General features: G+C 39.2%; 2 protein-coding genes across 4 annotated transcripts in view; one reads left to right on the top strand and one right to left on the bottom strand.

The window, feature by feature from the left end:
• LIPC (lipase C, hepatic type) overlaps positions 1-26,996 on the top strand; it is a 66,026-nt gene that overhangs the window by 15,491 nt on the left and 23,539 nt on the right. For both annotated transcript variants that reach the window (XM_064389241.1, XM_064389242.1), the window contains exon 2: positions 1,413-1,524. In XM_064389241.1, coding sequence (XP_064245311.1) covers positions 1,446-1,524 — 79 coding nt within the window. In that variant the 5' untranslated portion in view covers positions 1,413-1,445. The remainder of the gene's footprint in view (positions 1-1,412; positions 1,525-26,996) is intronic.
• Positions 1-26,996, bottom strand: part of ALDH1A2 (aldehyde dehydrogenase 1 family member A2) — a 178,019-nt gene that overhangs the window by 134,964 nt on the left and 16,059 nt on the right. The window lies entirely within an intron of this gene.

Genomic DNA, 26,996 nt, shown 5'->3' with positions numbered 1-26,996 from the left:
CAGCATCCAGCAGTATGGACTCCTCCCCACAAAGCCTGCTCTCATATGCCTGAACAATGCATCAAGCAAGACAGCAGAATTTCCCTGCTGAGAATACTTTCTTTTTTTTTTTTTTTTTGTCTAACATGTCAGTTCTGCTATAGCATATCGGTCATACGAGATTTAGTCTTTAAAAAAGGGAAAACTTTTATCTGGGACAGTTTAAAAGAACTAAAAAAAGAACTAGAATTCTTTAAAAATTGTCTCTATTTGCTATTACTAAGAGCAAATCCATAATAAACTAAGTTCAGCAAATTTACACTATCACCCATTCTTGTGCATGAGGGTTTCTTAATGATTCAGAATGTGGGAGAAAGTTTCCTGTGCCTATTTCTAAGGAAAATTCCACAATGGTGCAAAGCATGTAAGTGAGGTATGATGCACCTATCTGGCTAATTATACCTTAGCTCAGGTGGGCAGGTTTGCAGCACTAACCCACATAAACTGGCAATCCAGTGAGCCATGGAAAGCAGGTGGATTTGCAGCCTGTGCTGCCATTGCTGTGCCTTTAAAATGAGCCAGAGCATTCCCAACACCCCTGACTGGTGTGACAAGTCTGTGATGCTGCAGACTGATGCTCCCACAGGAGAGGCCAGCATGGTGTCCTGCTCCTGTGGGAGATCCAGCTGGGTGTGATCCCTGCTGCCTATCCAAGGGCAATTTTTGTCCTCTCATGCTTTGCAATATTTACCTACTTGTTGCATACACACGCACAGTGCTGTAATTAAAATCCTGCTCTTCCAATACAAACCATACTATTTCAGTAGAAACCTTTCCTCTGACATGACTTACATTTAGTATCTACAGTTTCTTATGATTCTTTTCTTGGAAGTGGAGAGAGATGTTGGTTAATTGTGCTGTATTAGTTAATGTCATATGTGTTAAAAATCGTTCACTTGGTTTGAAAGAAAAGACTGTGATTATCCAAAATCTGGTACTGATTGAACCACTGAAAGAAGTGTTTAATATATGTAAAATTTTTATGATTGCCTTGCTGGAATTTGTCTGTGTTAATGAAATATTTAGATGAACCTCTTGCCCTTATTTTGCAATGTGTTCAGACCGAGCTGTTGACCAGCTGAATGCAAGCTGGTTACCCTGGCCTTTAGCAGTATTTCAGAGAACAAATGCCCTCAAGTCTGTGTTCAGAGCCAAGCACTGTTGAGCAAGGTAAGAGGATCCAGCTCCAAATTACTTCTGCCACACGTGGCATAAAATAAAAACGAAGAGGTTGGAAATAGGCAAATTCCAATTTCCCTCCCATAAAAGGAAAAACCGGAGCAGGGGACAAACAAAATCAAGGTTAATGATTAATGGGCAAAGAATTTCTTGCAAAGCATTGCTAATTCTTTTCTTTTCCCATCTCTTGGCAGAATTTAGCAGAACTCTCATTCAAAGAAACAAAAATGAGAAGTTTGCAACTTTCATTTTTATTGCTTTCTTGTATCATCATCTCAGCAAATACATATGAAGGAAAGAAAAAAGGTAATATACTATTAAATATAAATACTGATCATTAACTTTTAAAAATGTTTGTGCTATAAAAATTTAGTAGTATTGACTGTCTGGTCATTAGGATGTTGGGTTTGGGTGCTGTGTTCCCTAAAATATGGCATTTATACCTGTCTGTATTTATTGGAAAATGTAGTTGCTCATAATTACCACAAATATATCCCAGGGGGAACCCATACATGTTGAGGCAACAGAATTAAGGTAATCTGACCTTTAACAAAGCTTCTGATTAAGATCATGTTAAAATGTATTAATTTGAAAATATTCACTGAATTGATAATGTTATAATCTTCTTGGCTGGAATTATTCTGTGTGACAGATTTAGACTCCTACTACGAATCAAAATTTCCAGCTACCTGACACTGTTTAAGCTTTCATTTGCTGAGTTGCCTAATGCAGTCTGCCTTTCATCTCAAGTGGATGAATATCTTTGAGTGGAAGAGATATATCTGCAGTAGGTTTTGTTGAGCAGTCCTGGGAAAGGTCTTTACCCCTGGCATGGTCACACAACCATTTCCTACGCATTTGTGACGCTGGCGTTCTGTCAGTATCTGTGTGACTGTTGAGCAAGACAGGACACCAAACAACTGCATTTCTTAAAACCTCCCTGATGTGATTGATAAAGATAATGCCATGTTTGGCCTCATTATTGATGTATACAAAGCAAGCATTAGTCTTCCTTCTTATCTAACTGCATTTCTAATACTCTAAGTCTGGAGGGGATAAACAAAGTTTTCTCCTTGGTTGGAAATAAATCAAGATATGCACATTCACAGAAGTATGGCCCCTTACATCAGCTGTGCTTTGTATTTTGTTAATTTATATTAACAGCTTTAGAAAACATTTGCTACACAAATGCTTTATATGCAATAGTCATTGTGATTGCAATCTACAGGAGGCAGGACCACCCTTCTGTGAGACTGCACATTAAATTTCCCCTTGGGTTTAACTTTGAGCAATATAAACTCCCTTAATTAAAACACTGTGAGAAACTTCAATTAATGCCACAACTTGGACTGGTTCACCAGACAGGCCTGCACATCCTTCATAGTCACTGAACCTAAGAAAGCTATTTAGAAAAGTTGACCAATTCTGTATTTTTGAGAGAACCTAAAATAAGAGCACTAACTTTAGTTTGAGGCTTCTCCCATCATCTTTGCTAAGGTCTATTCAGATTCCACTGTGTGGTCAAAGTTTAGTTCCCCAGAGATACACATGGCAGAGAGATGAAGTCACTGTCCCCCCGTTCTTTCACAGTCACAGGTCCTGCCTCATGCAGCTCACATTCTGCCACCCCACGACCTGTGGCACCATTTATAGCAAGGTCAGTCCCTTCACTCTCTCCATCCCCTTTCCCCTCATGACCTAGGACTCCTGTATCATGGACTTCTCTTGTTTGCTCATTGTTTCTGCAGTTTAAAACCTTACTCGAGGGCCACAAACAACAGGTCACATGTCATATTGGCACTAGCAGATATGCCCAACTCATAGTATGCTGAGGCAAGAGACTGATTTCAGAAACAGAGAAGGTCTATTTCTAAAAATGCAAAAAAATTTACTGTATTTTCTTCCAGTTGCAGCTCACAGCCTAACTAGATCTGCTACAGGGGGTAGTTACCAGGCTAAAGACTCTGGTATTTCATTATGTTGAACTAAGACCCTCATCTCTTGTCACTTTTAAATCAGTCCAATTCCAAGTCCAACTGTCTATTTGCATTAATGAATATTTCTGCATCTTTCACTCCCTTGGTAGCCTACTCCAATCCAACCTCAGCCACACCAGCCTTGGCCAGAACATCATTTAATTCCCAGTTCTCAAAACCTTGCCTTATTTCTGCAACCATTTGACTTGTCAGCCAGGCTGTGCTAGTTCTTTGAGTGCTGGCTGTACCTGGTAACCTCGGGGAATCATTTTCCTTATTTCACTTCTGGTGAGGCAGATTCTTTTGCCACAATGGCAGACGCACATGACAGTAAGGCATCACCTCACACCAAGGAAGGGAGCAAAGCTTTCAGCTCTGCATAAGAGGCCTTTTAATGCTGTCAGGTGGAGACAGCTTTCCATGAGCATTGAATCTATTTTACCTGGATATCCCTCTACCTTGGAGCTCACTCGTTCTTGTTTCAGCAGGAACTGCAGCATAGAACAGCACAACTATCAGGAGTGCAAAGCCTCCTCAGGGATGAGTGCCTGGCACATAATTCTAGCACAAGCAATTACCTGTGAAAGAGCAGTCTCTAAAAGAACAATCACTGTGTAAAAGTCCTACTCATTCATTTGTATCCAGAAAATAAACAACTCTTCCATTTTTTTTTCTGTACCATTGTATCCACCTACACAGTAAAAGAAATCACATTACAAAATCAGAACTTACAGGAATTAGACTGCAGCAGGTAAATCAATTTAGATGAGTGTTTGTAGATATTTTTGATCAAGTTAGGTACAAAAATATATATTGTAGGTTCTTATTTTATACTTAATTATGTAGAATAAGATGGAGTGCATTACCAAGCAAAAACAACACCAAATTTAAAACACACACAGGGTTATTCTTAAAAAAACCACAGAGGGTTTCTGAAATGCCATGGTTTTCTTGTACATTTATATAGCAGGAAAGAAGTTTGGCATTTTTGGCAAAGGTTCATTATCTAAAAGCAGAATCCCAGAATGAGAAATAATCACCTAAAAATAACATCCCTGAAACAGAGCCAAGATGATTCTTTCTACAAGTATGTGAAAAATACATAAGCCCTTATTTATTTTGATTCTTCTCCTGTAAACATAAAAGTAGGTGGGAATATTTTCCATTATTCCAGTTCCTTGTGCAGAGCAGAGTTAGACAGTAGCTGACATGAAAATGCATTGCTGTTGAGCTAGCACTTCTTACTTGACAGCCTCACAGCTGGCAGAAGAGCTGCACTTCTTTTTCCCCAAAGAGAAGGTAACATCTCAGCTATCATCCAATTCTGCTATGTTTTAAGTACTGCAGTGCTATCATCACCTCAGTATTACACACAGGCCATAGGAATAGAGTATACAAAAATCTGAATAGCTGTTATGTTTTCTTCATTCCCCAAATGGATTACAGATGCAAGAGATGTTTGGTATAGTAAATATATATCAAAGTCTGTATAAAATTTCTCAACAAAATGCAGCGTGTGGGGTATACCCTCTCAGATCCAGAAAACTACCAAAATAATAATTTCTACCTCTTATAGCGGAAAAACTATTAGAAACACAAAAAGCATATTAAATTCCAAAAGCCATTTAAACTGTAGAGATAGAGAACTAAAGTGAGCCCATAGAAACAAGTCTAAAAACCATTAGTATTTCTTATTTACTTCAATGGACTTATTGATCACCGCTGAAGTTTAAATTCACATCACTTCTAGTTATATCACTTAAAGAAGAATTCAGGAGCTAAATTTTGTGACATACAAAAATAATGGTTCAAGAAGTCCCGGAATTTGAAAGTTCAGATACCAATTACACTAATGATCCATGTTATGATGTTCTCAGGAAAATTTTGCAAAACTATTTGCTGCCATTTTCTGACTGGGTGGGTTTAAAATTTGCATTGCTCCCACGAGTCTTAGAATTCTACCAAAATCTCTATGATCTAAACCAGTTATTTTTCCTTTTGTCATCTGGAAAAATCTATGACTATAATTTCAGACATAAATTTTCACTACAGGATGCAAAATATAATTATAGTTTAACTAACAGAAGGCCCTTTGCTTTTCCATGAAAAGAGACAATAACAGGAACCCAAGTGACAAAGGAACTATCCATGCACAAAACAACTTTCAATATTTCTACTAAAGCAAGTGACTGAACATTTAATGAGGAGCTTAAATTCACCAATGGATTGCAATTTGTATGACTGGAGCATTACATTCTTCTGACTAGTGCTTGCATATGACACTAGAAAAACTTGAACATACAGAACAGCTCTTGGTAATGTGGCACTGCAACCAAACTGCTTAACTGATTGTCTTCCTTTTCTCAAACTAGAGAAGGCTAGAACTGGTTTTAAATACAAATACATCGTTTCAAAGGAAAATAAGTATCAATAAAAACATACTGCATTAAGCACTGGGATCCTCAGCACAAGGAAAATGTGGAGTGTCAGAGTGAGTCCAGAGGTCACAAAGATGATCAGAGGGCTGGAGCACCTCTCCTGTGAAGTCAGGCTGAGAGAGTTGGGGTTGTTCAGCCTGGAGAGAGCCCAAGGGAGATTTCATTGTAGCCTTTCAGCACCTTAAGAGGGCTTGTAAAATGGAGGGAGAGGAATTTTTTACATGGGCAAATAGTGATAGGACAAGGGGCAGTGTCTTAAACTGAAAGAGGGTACTTTTACATTAGGCAGTGGGAATAAATTCTTAGAGCGTGCTAAGGCACTGGAACATGTTTATTTGAGTTGATCCTTGGAAGAGTTCAAGACCAGGTTGGACGGGGCCCTGAGCAGCCTGACCTGTGAGGGCCATCCCTGACCATGGCAAGAGGGCTGGAACTAGACAATCTTTAAGCTCCCTTCCAACTCCAACCATTCTATGACTCAGTATTAAAGAGAGCATTTTTCTTTTCTTCTTATTTTGTGGTTCACTCTAGGTTTATATTACACATTTTCTTTTAGAAAACCTAGTTATGCCAAGTCTGTGTGAACGTCAGGGTTATTAATAGGGTTGCATCAACAGCAGTGCAATAGTGATGATGTAAGTCCTACCACCATATGGTCCCCTTGAGTGGCCTTAGCACAGTGACCTTTTTCCTATGTTAGATGGAGCTAAGATTCTGTTTGCTGAAGCTGAGTTGGACTCCTTACACAGCTTGGCAGCAGGGGGATGGGCCAGCAGCCACTTCCAAGCAGCATGATTAAGATTTCCTGGCAACATGAGCAATAACTGGCAAAAGAGACAGAAGGGACCATCTATCTGCACATGCCAAGAGTGGGTGATGAAGTTCACTGCTTTGGCCATAGGCCAAATGTGAATTATGACTCTTGCAAAAAATTGTTTAATGCCTGTGCTCCAAGTTCAAATGACCTCTTTCACACTTCGTAGCCTTTCTTCTAGAAAAATATACTGATTTTAAAGTTATATTACTATGATACCTTTCTTGTTTGTTCCTTTCAATATTTAAAAAATTGCTACAGTTGCTAATATCCTCAGAAAGCATTTAACTGCATAGGATTGCACACCCTTCCACATACCCATTATAATCAGCCAACAAAAGCTTTTGATGGTGCTAAAATGCTTCTAAAACAAGATGGTTGCACAAACAGGAGTTGTTGGCTAAAATTACAGAAATTCTCTGGTTTGCTTGCCCAGTCTAGTAAAATCTTTTGAATCTTTTATCAATAATACTGTTTATATTTGGGTTCCTATTTGGCCTCCAGAATTCCTGGTGTTGCTCCAAGTGCAACAAATGACAAGAAAGGAGATGTAGAAATATCGAATATGAGGAAACAAGGTGTTTATACATATAATGCTCTCCGGAATTAAACCAGCGTGTCCAATCTGAAAACCCAAATTTTATGAGACAAACCTTTAAACTTCTGCTGTTTTGAAGTATTTGATGTGAAAAACATTCTCTAAATTTGTAGATTGCTTACAGAGGGAGGCACTGAACCATGGAGGAGATGATGACAGAGCAGGTCCAAGGACAAAAATAAAAACATACACATATGTTTGATTTGGCTTGGTGTCTGGAATTGACAAACTGCCCTAAAATTCTGCTACACTGGCATGTTCTTCTATATCTTAATGCTACATTGTAAACTATTAGATAGAAACAATGCTGAGAGGAAATTTTTCATTTTAAAATCTATTCTATATTAGATCACTTGTGCTCTACTTTATGCATCTCAGGCTCAGAGTAGTCTATAGTGTCAGAGTGAAGAATTTACTTACTCTTTCAAGCACCACTCTTCTCCCTTTCAGCAGCATTAGGTCATAAGGGATGTTGGAGGACCTCAATTAAGGTTTAACTCCATGTTTGCCAACCAGCATTTCCAAAAGTCACTCAAATTAGAGATTCTGTCAAATTGGGGTGGCAGTGCTGTGTATGTGTTTCGTAGTTGTACTAATATATATGTACACACTATCAAAATACATTCTAATTTATTTACCAGGCAAATCACTGTATAATTAATATACTGTCCAGGTAATTATCATGTCTTGAGACTAAAACTTGTCCAGAACCCATCTTAGACTGGAATTCTATGAGTTGTTATAAAAATACAAATAATGAAATTATGTGGACTTTTTTTACAAAAAAAAGTGTTAGAAAATGATATACATACTGAAGAGGCTAGTGTTTTGGTTTCTTATATTTCCATTTAAATTTTTTTTGTGTGTTTTGGTGAAATAGTACTGCTAGTTTTTCATATTTATGTCAGTTGTACTTTTGACTTAGGATGACAGTACAAATGCCTTCAAGGTTTGCTTTTTAGGGTTTGACACTAGGAAGGGAAGGGACATGGAAAAAGCTCAGATTTTCTTTTTGAGGAGGAAATGTTTGGGCAGCATTTTTTCATTATTAAAAAATATTTCAAGTGGTATTATCTAGGTAATGCTTTCACTAGAGAGCTTACAATCTTCAAAAAACTGTTTTAACAGTTTAATTATTTGTAAGAATCTTGGATACTATTTAAAACCCTTATTATTTTCAGAAAGACATGAAAGCTACTGCATTTCAGAAACTGATTACTATTTACTGAAGCAGAATATTACTTTCAGTGCCTGAAACATGAGGAAGAAATGACAATATGAATTAGCAGTGCTCTTAGGACACAAGGACATGACTTAACCTCCAGTATATCGTGCCAAATACATCTCTGTAAACTATTCATCTTTCTTACTGAACTACATTACATAAAAATGGCCCAAAACCTTCTAGAGGTATTGAATCAAGTCCTTAGTATCCACTTGAACTCCCTTTTAATGTCTCATCTTATACTCCAGTCCCTATTAATGCTTCAATACCACTTTTCTGGGAGTCACTAGAGCCAGCACCTTAATGACCTTTCAAATATCTGAACAATTTCTGAACTGATCCTGACTAAAATAGCTTGTCTATGACAACATATAAATTGCCACCTACACCACAGTGCTTAGCTAAACTACAAGGAAACCTGACAGCCCTAATTGTATTTAATGTGTTTATGCAAACGAGAGTAAGCAGGATGAAGCATGACCCAGAGCAGAGGTTCACCCTCAAGAAGACTTTCACAGACTATATCTGTGCAGGATTCCCCAAATCTGCTTTTCAAGTTAAGGACCAGCTGCAACCAGGAGACAATTAGTCTTCTCTGAACACTTGAAAGTAACCCCAAAGCAGTTTCTGTATATTTTCAAGAAAGAGAGCAAATGGAGGGAACTGTGACTGGATTAAAGTTAATTCTCTGCCCTGCTCTACTGTCAGTACAGAAATGAGCAGAGTGGACTGTAGAATTAGAGTCTAGACCTAAAAGGAAGAAAGAAGGGAATGGAGAATACTCAAATATAAAAAACACAGCTACCAGCACAAAGCATTAGTGAGTGGATCTCTGCAGCATTAGAAACTACACAGAAAGCCAGCTGGCACATCATCTGAAAATCTACTGTGGTCTCTATCCATCATGCTTACCTTCTGCTTACCCAGGAATAGAAAGTAGAGCTTGTTCTTTTAATTGGGAACAGGTTTTTTGTAAGGAAGACCATAAATCATTGTTTTCTTAGTAGATGACATCAAATGGTCATGAAAGCTGAGGTACTAATGAGGTGTTTTGACCAGAAATCCCAATAAAGCTCTGAAAAGGTTCCCACACTACACATTTCAGTGAGCAGTACTGAAGTTACTCTCCTGGTTTTCATTCCCACTGCAATGCAATTCAGTCATCTCTCCTCCAGCTGGGCAGTGAGTGCCTCGCTATGCCCAGGCTCCACGGCTGTGCTCTGCCATGGAACAGTGACAGCAGCTGGCCTTCACCACCAAGACAATTCCCCTGATCCAGCTGACCTGTACTTACTGCTCTCTGGGCCACACCAAGGTAGGAGAGAAAAAAGAAACCCTGAAAGCATCCTCTAGGCAACAGCATTTCAAACACAGTGAAATACACAGAGAATGCATGCTAAGCATGAGATTTTGCTTACTATGGTTCTGCCTCCATTCTCAGAGCACTGTGAGGTTTCCACATGTTTCTTGGGGCACAGAAGCCTTCAGAATTCATTCTTTCCAAAAACTTAATGTGCCTTTCTCTCTCTGTCAGAACTCCACACGGTTTCCTGGAGAGGGAGTTCAGCCTGATCCTGATGTATACCATTAAATAGTCTCTTCTCACATGCTCTGTGACAACAATGTGATCTTTTACTTTAATATGTTAATTTAAAGGAACTGCAACTTTTGTAAGAAACTTCAGCCAAGAAATGTGTCCCTCAGAACCTTCTGGCTTGGTAGTGTCAGTGTCATCCTAAAGAATGCAATGGAGATTTGGACCTAGAGCAAATTTACAGACTTTGATCCAGCTCCCAGAGGAGACACTTGTGCTGCTTACTATTTTAATCTCCCTAAATCAGCTCACAGGAAGTGGCAAGGGGAAGGGCAGCTGAATACACTGTGTTCTATCTGAAATTTCAGGTAGCAGAAATTAGCACAACCACCACTGAGATTCTTAGAGAATAAAAATAAAAGCAGGAGTATGATGTACTATTCCATCTGAGAGGAATTTTTGCACATCCCTTCTCCCAAACCCATCTCTGGAATTGTAGTAAATTCATAGGATTTAGGCTTTGGATTAGAATTTCTGTTATGATCCCATGCCCCTTTCTATCTTTCTATTCTAGGTTATGAAGATTGTGTATATTCATTTAAAATGTTCTACTTTACAGAACATTAAGTGCTAGTCAATTAATTCCACTGATGATAACTGCTTGGCCTTAAGATGTCTCTTGCTATTCATTTCAATAAAATGTTACTCCCCTGAATACCATGAAAGAGCTGATATTTATGGGCCTACCAAAAATATTTAAATTACCAGTTATTTTCCATCTGAAGTATCAATGCTAGTTTCTAAACTGGCTTTAGAAAAAAAATATCACTTTGGATACTTTGAATATGATAATCCTGATGTGCAGGAGGAAACCAAATTCTCAGACATCTGCTCAGGGCCTGGGTACTCTGAGTTGAGAAGGATTTCTCACAGTACAGGATCATAGCAACACTTAGCACCCTGCAAACCCAGCACTTCATTCCTTCTGATCTCCCTTTCAGACATTCTGGACCAAGACCAGAGCAATCCAAACAGATTAATCTTGTGTCTATAACAAGTGATTGAACGATCTTTTACAGCTCCTCTGTAATCCACTTTGTCACAATTTGGCTACTGGCTACCTGTGTTTCTGTTTTTCAAAGTCAACACAGCCACACAACTAAACTGTTGTACTACAGAACACTCTGGATCCCCAGGATCTCCAGATGGAAGGCTGCCTGTTTCACATATCTCTTCATTTCATTAAAATGTAGTAGCTTTCCCCACAGACCTTCTGTGAGCTGACACTGCCTGGGTGTTTCCACACTGGTTGTATATTGCACTCTCTGGGATGGTGTGGGTAGTTGGAAAATGTAGTAAACCACTATTTTCCCTCTTGCTGTGCAGCAAGTTAGTCCCTCAATACACATCTGCGTTCCTGATTAAGCTTAATTGACTGTAATAAGGCAATCAAACGTGAATATTCTTTGCTCTTTGATTTCTAGGATACTCTTTAACAGTGATGAAAATGAGACTAAAGAGATTCTGTACCTTTGCAGCTCTGGGGAAAAGCAAGGCCTCAAATACTTGACTTTTTGTGCTTTGTACTTCACTAGTGTCCAGTGATGGCAGACATCTTAACGTAAAGGGAAGGGCTGGAGTTCATGGCCCTCGTGGTGACATGAACAGTTTCAGCAGCCCTTCCCTCTGGCCACTGCTGCCCAGGGTTCCCTCCCCACTGTGCCAGCACAGCTCCCTGCAGCCACACAGTGATTCACAGTTCCTCTTGGAGCCAGTCAGCTTGGAACCTGATCCAGCTAAAAAACAAGCCTATTTTTTCTTGGTCATCCTACTTTTTAGCTGGATAAGCTCCCTGATCTTGTTCACTCTGCAGCTAAGGGACCAGTTGTGCTGGGGCAGTGATGGGACTGCAGGAGGTCAGGAGTGGGTGGGTGGCAGCAGGGTAGGGAAGAAGTCTGCTTAGAGTTGCTTGGGCAGCACTGAAGCCAAATGTCTAGTTAGGAACAAAACACCGAGTCACATTTTTTTAACTTCAAATTTTTATCCTCAATTTAAAAAAGAAATAAATCTGCTGCCTTACCAGTGTTTCCATCATCCAATTAAGCCTCTATCTGTATTTTAAAAACCCTTTCCTCAAATTTGACTGATTTTCAAAAATAACTTAAGCAAAAGGAAGAAAAGTCAGAAAAACCCCTAATTTATCATTCCACCTCATAAAGTAATTCATTTTTCTGGCTAGCATTAATAAAATTTATATTAGAAAGGTCTAGGGCAATATCCCTGAATATACAATTGTTTTCTGCACCATCAGCAACCTATTATCCAGATGAAATAAAAATTTCATACTTCGGAGGTTTTTGTGCACTTGCTCAAATTACTGCTTTCATTTTTCCTCAGACCCTCCATACATATTTCAGCAGAGTAACCACAGAAAAAGTACCAAAATTAGAGAGATAAGGTTTAGTTTTGACTAATCCAATTCCTAATCTAATGCTTTTCTATTACTATCTCTAGTTTTAATAAGGCTATTTAGACTACAAGAGAAATCCCTTTAATAATGGAATTCTGGTGTAGTATTTTTGGGAGGTCTCTTTGCCTTTTTTCCTCTTGATTCCCCAACACCAACCGCTTCTTTTTCATTCACACACAAGCACTCACTTGGTAATTTTGTGTGATCACTAAACACAGAAACATGTAGGCATGAGTGTCCCTAATCAGACACACACAGAAACAAAATCTGTCCTTCAAGGACAGGGCAATTTCTGTCAGGCATTTTAAAGCCAAGGCAGGTCATTGAAGTTATTATTAGCACTAATTAGCACTCCCACAAGCTGCTGAATTCTTCACCTGCAGCCAAAGGGCACTCAATATGGTGCACAATTTGCTCTCATCTTTGAAAGAATCAGAGGAATTGCTCCTCTTTAGAAACACGAGACTGCTCTATTGCATGTGAATAGTCCTTTGATAAAACTGCATCTGATCCATGTACCAAATTATCTACAGAAGCAGAGATATGACAAAACTGTTCCAAAACAAAGGAATTCTACAAATGTCTAAACAGACTCTTAGTCAGAAAAGGAAGACATCTGGTCTTACTTAATGTAGTGATGCTATATTTTACCTTTCTACCAGGTTACAGACAATGCATACCCCACTCAGTCACAGTGCTGTTCTTTAAATGTAGTGTTTTATATAAAAAGACTTTGAAGACAAGTCTGTATGAAAACTGAATTTTTGCCCTTGTGAGCAGCCTCCCTTGAGAATGAGAGAGATCTGAACTGAATCACTGAGCTCCAAATAAAACACTGATCCTAATTGAGACAGTGGCTAAGAAGTGATGAAAGCCCAGTGAACCATCACTTTTGTATGTTAGGCACATTTCTAACAGTGTGTCATAACAGGGAAGCCTGGCAATAGCTCTCATTAGTCAAAAGCACTGCTTCAGAGCAGTTGCAGGATGTATTTGAAAGAGGGGAGAAAGAAATGTGTTAAAATCAGCTATTTTAGGTCTATGATATAACTGCCAGTATGACCTTTAGAGATAATTTTTCTACAAAGAGTAAGCAAAATTGTAGCAGGAGTCAAAAGAATAACATATCATTCAAAATAAAACTAGCAAATATTTATTATAGAACTTGCTATGTGGGAGCAGGCACCTAAAGGATTCACCTCCAAAAGCTAGGCACTGTCCTCTCTGTGGCAAGAAGTTGCAAACAACTGGAAGCCTCAAAAGACAATAGGCAAGATGTGTTTCAAGCTACCAACCTTTTCAAAATGAAAAGCACAGAGTGAGAAACACAGAATAAACACTGCTTTAAAAAAATCCAAGGCCCAGCTCAGTGCAGACAGCCACGTGGCAGCCCTTCAGTAGCTGGACATGGAAGCCACCAGCTGAAAGCTGACAATGTCACCCAAACTGGGGCTGCCTGTGTCACTCTGAGCTGTGTTCAAGTTTGTGTCTGTCACAGAGGCTGCAGCTTCCCCACCAGCTCCACTTGGCAATGCACTCTCCCACATTTTCATACAGCCAAATGTCAGCTCACAGAGTGGGAATAAGGCCCTGGGATATGCATCAGTTCCTCCCACATGACACCACACATCAGCTTTGTGGCTGCACTGGTCAGCCAGGCCCTTTGGTTTTTATGCCATCCTTAAAGTAGCACTCACTATTTTAACAAACAACTGCACAATTCTGAAACACCAGTAACATCAATGGTCACAATTTTAGCATGATCACTATGGTTACCTCTGCTTTCAGTTAGACACCAAAAAACCCCCTGAGCCTCTAGCTACTTTGAGAGTATTCAGTGTGACAACTGGAATCCTTCTTTTTAGCCTCCTTGTCCCATTCTCTAATAACTTTCTTTGTCACACTAAAGACAGTAATGCATTTCCTCTAAAACTAATAGACAAGTAGCATCAAAATTCTGGCCTGCACTCGCTCAGTGATAGTACCATTATGAAGATGAACTGAGGTCACTGCTTTTTTATTTGTCTTGAAAAGGAAGTGCCACAAACTGAGACATGATGCTGACAACAGAGTATCAGAGTATATTTTTTCATCATTTTCAACAATGAACATTTGTAGTGTTTTCATTATTTAGACACTTGATTTCCTGACTCCAGGGCACAGCTAACAAGGTGTATTTTTGGGAATGTATAAACGACGTGATCTATTTATTTCAGTATCGTGCCAGCAGCTGAAGGGTAAAATAATTGCCTGGACATGCACTGAGTAGTTTCATTCTGTGAACTAATTAGGATAATGGGAATTCTGGAACTAAGTCTCTGAACATCTGAGTAAAATCAAGCCTTTTAAACATTATGACAGAAATGAATGTCAAATGTACCAGGACCACTTTACCTCACAGAGACAAACCTCTCTACAGAAACAAGCACTATTGACTCACAGTTAACTCTCAGAAAGGAAAAGAGAATAATTTTCTAACTCATTGTGATGATTCTAACCCAGTTGGCTCATTGACAAATCATTTATAAGGTACAAAGTCAAGTAAAGGTTGCTGAGCACTGACAGTATCCCAGGGTCCTGGGATGCCTTGGATATCCATGTAGAGATTCTGTTTACCAAATAAACAGGAGCTGGATACATTCAAAGAATGAGGACAGTGCTTATTTTAGGAGACATTAAATATATTTTTCAGCCTGTTTCGACCAAAAAAAGTTGTTCAAAATTAGAGAATTGAAAACAAAAGATCTGTTTGTTGTTGTGACATAAGGGATTGTGATTCTGGTATCTCAGGACTAGAAGGCGTATGTACCACCCTGCTCACTGAAGAACTTTAAAAGTGAAATAATCAAATGTACAATGCATATTTATAAGCAGCCAAACTCAGCTAAGTTGTGCATGAGCATTGGTGTTTTGCTCTCAATTTCACTTAATAAGGATTATTCACTCAAAATCACTTCCACTAAATTGAGAGCCACGTGTTGCTGTTGTATATCTGAACTTTTCCCATACCTTTTAGCACATATCAGTTCAAGGGTTTAAGACATTGAATATACCTTAGTACAACTGCTGTCATCTCAGAGGAGGAATGTGGCCCTATAAGACTCTGCTTTGGCACACTTTGCTGTTGGCCAGTACATCTCCTGGTGACCTGGAGGGTCAGCATAGTAAAAGCAATGGTAAAAACCAGGACGTTATAAATTACATAGGAAACAACCAATTAAAGAACTTCAGACTTTGCTTTTCATATTTAATCTCTAATGTCAGGATGTATAAACAGCTTGTCTTCATCACCTATGCAAAATTGAGGAAAATAATGCTGAGATAGTCATGTGTAAAATAATGCTTTAAATTCTCTCTCCTATATAAGAAGAATATAATCTTAACTGCTCTTAGTGACATTTTCTGTTAAAAAATCAGTTCTCTCTTTTCATCAGCATTGACACATACTGTAATCTACTGTGCATCAGTTACATATGAGCCACCACACAAAGAAATGACACTGATCATTAGCCACTCATCATGAAACAAGATGGTGAGCAGGATTCTAAAAGGCAAGAATTGTTTGCAGTTTCCATGATTACTAAAATCAAATGTTCCAATTCCTCACTTTTCAAACCAGGAGCAGGTCTGAGCAGTGAGACATTTGGAGTTAAACACCAAGGTGAGCCCAGAGGCCTCTGGGGCAGGAGAGTGCGGGGAACCACTCTGGACTGGTTCTGCTCTCGTGCTGGGGATGAGGATTCATGGGAAGCTGGAGCTCATCAGCTGCACTCCAAAAGCACAGGCTTTGGTGTGGATTAGCTATAAGGAGGCTGCTTTGTGTGCCCAGATCACTCCCCAGTACAAACCAAGGCATGGGGAGATGGGGGGCTGCTTTCAAGTGCACTCCTGGAGAGTTCACTCATCCTGGTGTGCACAAAAACCTTTCGTAGCTGCATCTCACTTGTACTTCCATTTGAGCAAAATGCCTCTGTTCTCCTCTCATAACACAGACAAACTGTTTGCCCAGGCACTTGCTCTTTTCATCTAATTGGCTTGAGAACATAAGAATAGGCTTATCTTTCCAATTATGAGGAATTAGTAAATCATGAGTCTTGAAATGGAAATTGAAATAATGTAATTAAATTCAGATAACTTTATTTCCAGATATATTTTCATTCAAAAGCAACTTTAAAAGGTCTCATCACTAAGATGAATGGCTAACAGCCAGGCTGAGCAGGACTTTCATTTTTAAAAGGATGATATGTCAAATCTACATAATTTTGTTGGTTTTTAAAATGTTTTTTACAATGTCTAAAATTTTACACTGTGGCTGAAACCTATAACAAGCAGCAAGTAATTGGATACAATACAGTTACATAGCACTGTGAGATTTTCTGAGAAACTATCAATAACAGAAAAAACTTTTTTTTTTCCTGACAATTATTTGTACAGCTTGTTTCCTTTCTTTCCCTTGATGGTACGTCTGGGAAATTTTTTTATAAAGACTCCCCTCCATCTCCTTGAAGGTAAATTTTTGTTTGTGTAAATGTAGCAGAGCTCTCACAAAACTCAATGGTTTCACAGCAACTCCCTCTCTTTGCTACTCCTTGTTCCCACAGCAGGCACAGCTCCCACTGCAGCCTGCACTGCAAAACCTTCCTCCTCTGAGCCACAAACCAGCCAACAGATCCCTGGGAGCCACCCCCACTGATGGATGCACTTTTCTTTCCAGGGAGGCTACTTATGATACTTCTGATGTAAAAAAACCACCACCACAAAAAAACAACAACAAAAAGGAGGGGGGAGGAGACAAAAGCTCATTAATAATGAGATCCCTTGATTGCTGCTGCAGCCAGCTCTGCGCCTGCCTCCTGCCACACAGGCTCTCTCCTTTCATTGCCTTTCATTGCAGGGCTGGAGAACACCTGGTGCCAGAGAAAGAATGAGACAAAGTCTCCACACTGAAGGTTTAGGCTCCTTTAAAATAACTTTGAAACGTGGCTGTATCCATAAAAATCTATCTTCGATTTTTTTTATCATGAGCTCAATTCTTCTCAAATCTATTTATAAATTCCTTCATCTTATGCACACTGAGTATCTTGCTAACAACATTTTATTTTTAGAAGATTCCTTTGCCTGACAATTTTGCAGACTCTACTCAACCAGCCTCCTGATAAATTCAAATTAAAAACTTGATAATTAAATACAGATAAGTATTTCATCCTGTCATAATGGCTGTCTGGAACATCAGAAGCTGTTACAAAGAGAATGGTTTGCCTCCAGAGCAAAAAAAACCCCAAAAAACATACCAAGCCTGAGTTCAAGAAGCATTTGTACAGTGCTCTCAGGCACATGGTGGGATTCTTGGAGGGCCTGAGCAGGGCCAGAAGTTGGACTCAATGATCCTGGGTCCCTTCCAACTCAGCATATTCTGTGATTCTACCAAGCTTGTCTGCTTTAATTAATCTGTTGCAAGACCACTTTTAGAGGAAGGCCCAGCCACCTAGGCAAATTTTAGGCATCCTCCATAAGGTTTGGTGTTTGAAGAGATGTTTATTCTCTCATTTTGCAGTAACATTGACTGAGATTTCAGCTCGCTCTCTCTTCTTGGCCAAAGTGTTGTTTTGCCCTCCACCACAGAGACTACGGTCCTCAGCTAACAGTTCCTGTGCTGTGGGACAAATTGCTCTGTGTACTAATACATTTTATCCACAATTTTTAGGATTTGCAGTTAGATTAAAAGAAAAGCAGAACAATACAAATAGAGACTTGTCCAAACAAAGTCCTTATCAGAGATCTTATCAGATAAGTCACTTAGAAATATGAAGTCTGGAGACAGAGACAAACTTTTTCTCCACAAGATACTCTGCCCTCCTTTTCAGTACAGTCTGCACAGTCCTACTGAAAGTGAACTTTATATTCAAGCTGGCAAAAGGTCAGCTATTGTGTCCTCTCTGAATACTGCTTTTATCTGACAGGTCTATGATTCAGCAACATCTTTCTTAAATACTCACTTTTAGTATCACATGCACAACCACTACAGCCTCTTGTTCAAATGCATGAGGTTCAGAGAACATGCCCTGGGCACGTCTAGTCCCAAACTAATACAGCAGCAGCAGGATTTAAACTCATAAAGGCTCTTACACATATCTCAAAGCTACATTGACTTTTAATTTCTGCCTCCAGACAGAGCTCTTTCCCAGCTGCAGAGAGCAAAGCACACCAGCAGTTCAGTGCCAAGCTGGTAGGTGTGGGAAGGAAGGAGGCGGCGCAGGATGCTGCTCTAATGGAATCAGTGTTTGCACACCCCCTGCAAATGCAAAGTGTGCCCCATTGTCTGGGCATGTTCCCTGCACGCTGGCCAAAGCCTATCTGCTGACACATCCCCATCCTGCAGAGCCAAGGAGAAGATGAAGGAGGCTGACTCAACTCTAATCTGTTGCCTGGGAGGTTTAGGTTGCCTCAGTGCCAGGGAGCAGCTCTCTGCCCCAGACTGAGATGCCACTGCAGGCTTTGTATGTTTGACAGCCAAACTACACTCAACAGGACAGAGCAGCTCTCTGGCTGAGGGAATAGAGGAATTGGTAGGAATTAGTAGAAGCAGCAGTAGAAGCTGCTGCTGCCCCACACCTTGCCCTTGGCTGTCTCTGCCCTTTGGGATGATTTTGCAGACACACCATGGACCATGCTTTGTGTCCAGAGGAATACACACTCCAAACAGAACTATAGCAAGACTATAACTCAAAAAGTTTTAAGGTTTTATTAATAACCTGTTCAAGAAAAAGAATGAGGAATCTATGAAGATTTTTTCACAGTTTTCCCCATTCAACTTCCATTCCAGACCCAGCTGGGACTGGCCTGGGGACTCTTCTTTATTACAGTAGATAAAAATATGATGAACCAACTTTGGGCTATACTGTTTCCACCTGGACTTCAGAATAGCAGAAATATAAATGGATGATCAGAACTCAACTGGGAACTTTTGACCTAATACAAGGATTGTTTCTCTCAACTTTATGTCAGGGACAAAAGAGATAAGCGAATGTGGACTAGAAGTTTTTCTCATGGTAGATTTATAGTCCTTCTATTCTCCACTTCTCTAAAAAGAAGGAATAATTTAAGTCTATCTAGAATTTGAAGGGAAATATTTAAATTATATTTATTTTCTCTTCCACATGTATTTCAGGCATATATTTTGGATAAATAACATTTTATTATCTATATTTGCCAGGAAAAGATGAGCTCAGACAACACTCTTGGGAATAAATTAATTATTCTGCATATGTAAAGGAAACAGAGACCATTCTGAAATCACTGAATAGACTCTAACAGATAAAGAACAATAAAAACTAAATTTAAAAGTCACACATTTTTGATAAATTCATTGTTACTTCATTTCCACTCGATTCTAGTTGGAACTGCAAACATACTGAAGCACTGTGAGAAATACTGCCCTGCACTTGTGACCTCTCTTAGGATTTCTGGGATGCTTCCAGCATGTTCTGAAGTTCAGTCTGATACACCAGGAAATACACACAAAAATATTTTGATGTGAAAATTGCAGCTCAGTTAAGTGTGGTAGCCAAGCAAAGTTCAGCTGACAAGGGTGGCTGAGGATCTCTCAGGACAGTTTTATAAAATGAACCACTATGACAGAGGTGGTACAAACAACTGAAAATCTTTTATGTTACCCAATTATTCTACTTGTCCTGAAGAGCACTGTCCAGACAGGGTGGCAGCTACAAAACCTGTGTGGAGCAGAGCCTGTCCCCCAAAAATAATCTTATACCAGTGTAAGAGTATTAGGTTTAATAAAAGTTAATAAAAGGTTAATAAAAGCCAAAACATCACTACTTCCATTCCCAAAAAGCCCTTGTCCAGGATTAAGTAAATTGTGAAGCTGCTAACAAAAGAAGCAATAAAGCTGAGAGACTAAGAACTATGCTTGGGACAAAATGAATATCCATTTTAAGGAATAATTCTCCCCATATTCCAACAAATGTAACCCCAAGGGTGGCTACAACACAGAGCACTATTTCAGGTCTGCACAGCACCACAGAAATCAGACTAAGTGCTGCTTAAAGTTAAAATTCAGAATACTTGGAATATCAGCCCTGCCATTACACAGAAGCATAATTACAGCTAATTACCTTAAAGGTTAGGAAAGAACCTGTGCAAAATAAAGCAAGCTCTTTCTTCTGTTAATGGAAGGTTTGGCTAATAGATTTGTCAGGTCCAGGTAGAAGAACATGTATTTATCTTTTAAAAATAACATGCCCTTTATGCGAATCTATAGCAGAAAAATATGGGAGTTATTAAAATCACTGTAGAGGGGTAATAGATGGTTCTAATTCAAAATGAACTGAATAGAGTATGACTTTTGCTGCTTGCAGTGGAAGTTGTTTAGTCTAGGCAGTCTCCCATAAATCTGAACAAAACCCATGACAGTGCTGCAAAACAAAATGAATAAGGAAGGCAACAAAGAGCTTCACTTTCACTTCTAACAACTGAGGCAGCCCCCATGGAAAACATGTAATGTATCTCAGCTGATAGATACATGGCCTGAGAAGCAATAATATACACCAGCTATCAGCACAGTTGCATATGGATTATCTATTATCAGAGAGACATGTTTAAAAAAAAAAAAAAAAAGAAAAGGCAAAACTGAAAGAAAAAACCCAAACCCCACAAGATAACCCAACTGGCCAAAAAAACCCCAAACAACAACAACAACCCCAAAAACCCCAGACCCATCTGACAAAAAGTGAAGTCTAAAATGTCAATTTAATCACTGAATGCAATCACAACAATGTCCCATCAGCAATATTAGACATGATGCCTGGAAAGAGCAGAGGTAGCTGCCCATTGCTGTGAATGACAGCAGCCAAAGTGTGCCCCACATTGAATTTGGTTATAAATTCTCACTTTGTCTGCGTTGTCCAGGTTGCACCTGGAATATTCAAAATAGGGAGGACAATAAATCACAGCACTGAACTAAAATAGGGGTGGAGTGGCGTTGGGGGGGTGTTTTAGCTTTTTTTCTTTGAAGTTCTCTTTAACTTTCCTTTCATCAATTAGCTCAGTATAAACTAGGGTTTTCTTTCCATAATTAAATAATCCTAAACCATCTTCTGGCACTTTCCACTGGCTTGTCACACCCTCAGTGGTAGATTGAAGTTATTGATCTTTCTTTCTTTCTTTCTTTAGGTTAAGGTAAAGTCACTTTAATCACTAAGGGTCTACAGAATAAATAGTTATAGAAATTACCAATTTAGAACTTTTCTAACATTTTGGCAAAAATACAGAAGCATTTTCATTCACATGAAAATAAACAATTTCTCAATTGCTTCTGAGAAATAGTTACATAAAATTCATAGAAAATCATTAATTCTATAAATCTAATAATTCAAATATTCTATCAGTCTGTTTACCATAGCTATAGCTACAAGAAACTCTATTAGGACAAAGTTGGGTTTGTTTTTTTTTTTTAATTTCCATACCAGAGGTAAGTTATTACTTGGAAAAAAGAAAAGAGCAGTAAACTTACCAAGCTAGATCTCATGTCTGCTGTGTCACATGGCCAAACTCACATGCTCAGTCAATACAAAAGGACTCACTGACTGAGATTTCCCTCAGTATCCTCCAAATCTACTGCCCAGTAGCTTCCGTCTAGTAAGAACTATTTCTGTGGCAAATGTCTTTTTTTGCCAGAAATAAATTTTCCAAGTGTCTGATCAAGCAGTAAAAAATTTATTGCTGGCAACATTCTTTCATTTATTTTTTTAAACATTTTACAGATCTTGAACCACAGTTTTGCTTAAATTAAATATACTATAGTAGCTTTTAAGGAGAACAAAACAACACCCATAACTGCCTGGCTAAAAATCATCCTGTGTTCATTTCTTCTCATTACAGAATAGCAAGAAAATAGTTACAGTTATTACAACTGAGGTGCATGATGTGCATCTTTGAGAGGGAAAACTCAGCAGAAGGCAAGAGTCTGATGTGCTGTGCCAGGGAATGTGGATGCACAGACCTTTGCCTCCCTTTTATCATTAATTCCCACATTGTCCCAGATATCAGCATGGAGGCACATTATCCCTCTCCATGGCTATAGGAAGAACAAGAACAGTGAATTGACACAGAATATTTCTGCTGTCATTATTCCCTGTCAGTAAAGCTCAGAATGCAGTTGTTGCACATTTCCTTAACTAAAAATTGTGTGTCCAACTGTCCATGCTGGTTTTACACTTATGAGCCTTTGCTAAACCCAACAAAACTGTTGCCCTCTTGGATTTTCCTGTAGATTGTTTTATCTGCGTTTTTTAACAGAGGAAGGAACAGTTCTCAGGAGAGTCTGAGAACTGGATGGTGAGGACTGTGGCACATGCCCCTTTGTCACAGTGCTGTGGGGTTCATTCAGCAGGATTCACTGGCCTAGCAGCAGCTGCAAGGGAATTTGGGGTTCATTAGTATGCTGGTGATGCTCAGCTTATTTCCTATTTTTTACCAGAAATGTCATTCTCCAGCCAAGATGCAGACATGAACGAGAACAAACTTGGCTGGAGCTGACTCTGCTGTGGACAAAGGCAGTGCTGGCAGCTGGCACTGAACTGTTCACATTATTCCAGATTAAAAAGCAGTATCCACTCTGAGATCACTTCTTTCATCATGCAGACTTTTACTGATGAAGTTAGCAGAGGTGGCGATGAATTTGGTTTGGTTTTTCACTGTCAAGTCATGAAGACATCCAGGGAGACTGCAGAGTCTCCAGCCCTAGAACTTGCTCTGATGACAGGATGGATGTCCCTTGTGCAGCATTACACATGTCCCTGTGCTATATTTAGTTGCTTTGCTATATGACAGGGGAGATTTGAATTGTCTGTCTGGGCATGTGGATTTTCTCAGTCCATATAAACAGCACAATGCAATAGGAGGCTGTATTTTCATAAGCAAATATTAAACACAATGTGTTTTTAAAAATTAGGATCTGATATGAATGTTTACTGGATATTATCAGAGCTTTGAAGGGATGGACCAGAGGGAAAAGGAAATTATGCAATGAACTGGAGAGAGGAGACATGGAAAACAAAATGTTCTGGCAGTGTATAATACATTATCACCTTCTGTGACTTAGCCACACAAACTATGACTATTATAGCTTTGTTTTTATGCAGAAACTTAGCTCTGAGAATTCTAGGTTGAACTCAAATGTAGTGCCAAATAACAAGGCTGATAAATTCACCTACTTGGTGTTCCAGGCATGACATGAACAGGCAAATAATTCTGTTTATCTGTACTGTTTATCTTCTGACTGTACTACCAGGTTGGTCACTAGAGATGAACTAAATGATGGCTTAGAGATGAAAGAAAGCCTTGGGATAATTAGAGAGCTTTCTGTTGTTTAATAAAAGCAAACAATTAGAAATTATTCCTGGGCACAAAAATTTGATAAATTGATATTACTGCTTGCTAGAAGATGACAAAATCCATGGGTTCTGTATATTTATAGCTAATTTCTGTATATTTATACTATAGTGAAAAGATTCTGATATCCAGTAAAAGTGAGTGAGCACCACACACAAGCCAATATACCTGACCTCCATCTAAGTGTAGGGAATGAAGAATAACTATGAGTAAGGCAGTTTTCCAGAAGTTAGCAACTGATTGCATGTGTGTGCCTCAGGCCATGAACAAACATCCTTGGTCAGTCAAGGAATACTGCTGGTAGCACTCCACCCACTTTTATCATTTCCTGACAGCTACCACTTTCATCCAACTCCTGTAGATCAGTTCACATAAACATGCCCAAATTTCTTTCAAGCAATATAAATTAGACTGGTTTAAACAGTTAAAACAGGTGATGTGAGGTAACCTAGCTGATTTTCCTCACAGCAAATGGGCAACATTGGAGCACTGACAACAGAACAGTAAGGGTGGTAATTTCTGGCAGGTGGGAGGTGACAAAAAGCTGGAGGTGGTAACCTCTTTGGTGTACAGATGGATGCAGACAAAGATACCAGTCCTATAATCTAAATACACTCTGAAGCACATTTAAGTTCTTACATACAAAGGAAAGTCTGCATCCAAATAGTTTTGTTTCTATTGTTACAAAAGTTTTTTTAAAAAAGAGAGAAAAAAAGATTTTTTAAACTGAAAAGTGAATTCATATATAGTGAAAAAAGAAGCCTTCTGGAAGAACTCTTTACTGTTTTACACAAGACTACCTCCCATTTTGTGTCTTTAATTCTTTGCATACGAATAGCAGTTCCACTTTCTTTGCATTACAAAATATGACAGATTCTAGATAAAACATGCCAACCAAAGTCAGAAGCATGAGCTATGGTGTTATGTGCACCACCTATGCACAATATGGTAAAGCAGCTTTTGACAAACTTGAGTAGCTAAGAGAACAATGCAGAAAGGTGATCTTTGTGCACTCAGGTTTCCAGCTCCCCAGTTATTGCTGTGTCCCCAAATTCCCAGAGAACCAGAGCTCCAATACTTTGATCTGCAGGGGCACTCAGCTGCTGCTGCACCCTGTGGAGTGTCCCTGCCCACAGAATTACAGGAACAAGCCCACATTTCAGCCTTGTCCCTTGCTACTTGACACCCTTATGTGTCACATCCATACTTTGCACAGGAGGGCTGGAAGAATCTGCCACTCTGACACGGTCCTGGTGCTTTTTGTAGGTTTGCTGTGTTCAGCAAAGGCAGCTGCACACCAAGCAGCAAAACTGGCTATTTGGCTGTTCAGCTGAGCCACTGATCTCTCTTCTGGGCTGGTGCATGTGAGATGGCTGTTTCTGGACTGATAACAAACTGCTCCTTTCCCCCACACTGCATTCACGAGGCTTTTTGGCTGTGCTCTCAAGCACTACAGAGGAATGTCTCATTAGGTTTTCTCAGCCACTTCATAGAATTTTCACATTGTTGCCCAAATACAATTGGTCTGTAACTATTTGGAGAATTTTTAACTTCTGAGGCTACATACTCTATGCTAGGCAAATGAATACAGGGATTATAAAACCAGCTTTCCAGGTACTTTCAAAGATATTTTTCTATTAGCATAAGAAAAGGTAAGAAAAGGTATAAGTGGGCTGTGATATTTTTCCCAGAACAATCTTGAGTAAATTAAAATGTAAATTTTTCTACAATCACTGCTTTTGGATGACAAAGCTTTTGCTTAAGTCTTTAGATGCACCTTGCTTCCATTTGGAGGTTTTGGAAGAATTTGCCTGTACAGTTCTGTGATCTCTTTTCTTATTCCTTATGCTGACTTATGCAGTTTCTGCAGGAGTCTTTTTAGCATGTGAAGCCAACAGCAAACTAACCCAAAAGAAAGAAAGATTCATTTTCACATGTTGGCTGACTGAACTGAATCAAAGTGCAAGAATCATGGCTGAACTGCCCAGCTATAGGGAGTTTGGTCCTCTGAATTTCTCACTATCACCTTCATGGATGTACAACTCCCGGGACCAGGCCTGCCCTGCCTTGGGAGCTGGGGCTCCTCCCTCACCAGCAGAATCTTCACAAGTCTCACGTGCCTACAGAGCAAAGTCTGACAGAGCAGGGCCTGGCAAGGCTGGCTGTCACAACACCCTACGAGAGGCAGCACAGCATCCCTCACAGCAGAGCTCAGCAGGGATCCTCTCCCCTGGAAGCTGCAGTGCCCAGAGCACCCTGAGGAACAGCAGTGTCTCACTGTGAATGCCTCCACTCTGTCCTGTATGCCTCCTCCCACTGGCCTTTGGTACATCCAGGCTCACTTCTTTTTTTTTTAAACTAGCCCCAATAAGTCAGCCAAACACATAAGATTATCTTAATGATGTAAGATTATAAACTTAAAAGTTAACAATATAAACTTAATTTAGAGGAACACATACCTAAAGACCCCAGAAGTGAAATTTAAGGACATGAAAAGGACACAAGTCAGATTGTTAAAAAATTCTGCTAAATCATTTTGATTCTCAGGAGAACAAAACCTGATCCCCTAATCTTGGATGGTTGGTAGTATTTGCCACAATGGGGCTCCTATCCTGAACAAGCTTCTGGGTACAAGTAGAATGCAAATAACTCTTAGTTATTAGATTTAGGGGAATTACTCTGCTGAACTAATATGTACATAACATGAATTATTTATATGAGTCCAGAAAGTCCTGTTAAATGAATAGCTTAAAACACAAGAAGAATATAGATAGGCTCAATCTACAAATTAACATTTAGGAAGAACAAAGTAGCATAAACACATCCATTTCTTTTTCACATTGCTCACAATATTTTAAATCAACCTCTTCAATGAGAAATTTGCAGACTTTTTGTTACCCTTGCTGTTGTGAGATCAGTTCTGAACATCTTCCCTTGTAGCATCTGGCAACTGAATTCTTGACTTTGCTTGTGTTTTCCAGACTGTCAAATTTAATACATCCATTGTTTAATGATTCCATCCTCACCTTTAAGTTTATGGAGGATCCTTCTGTTTTAATCCCAGCAAATATCACAATCAAAATCCCTACTCCTAGAAGATGAGGCCTCACTTAACAAAATAGACACTCCTTTTGCAAAGGTTTAATACCTCAGACTTAAAACCACCACAAGCTAATAGCAAAATTTAACATTGTCCACGGTTGTTGATTTTTTTCCACTAAAACAGATCAATTTTGCTTTGCAAAGCAAACTTGGCCTCAGCACACTTTCATGGTGCTGCCCTGTTGGATTCTGCTGAACAGCTCCTGGTGACA

Source organism: Passer domesticus, chromosome 14, assembly GCF_036417665.1.
Source record: "Passer domesticus isolate bPasDom1 chromosome 14, bPasDom1.hap1, whole genome shotgun sequence".
NCBI classification, from domain to species: Eukaryota; Metazoa; Chordata; class Aves; order Passeriformes; family Passeridae; genus Passer; species Passer domesticus.
This window is presented reverse-complemented; position numbering and strand designations above follow the sequence as displayed.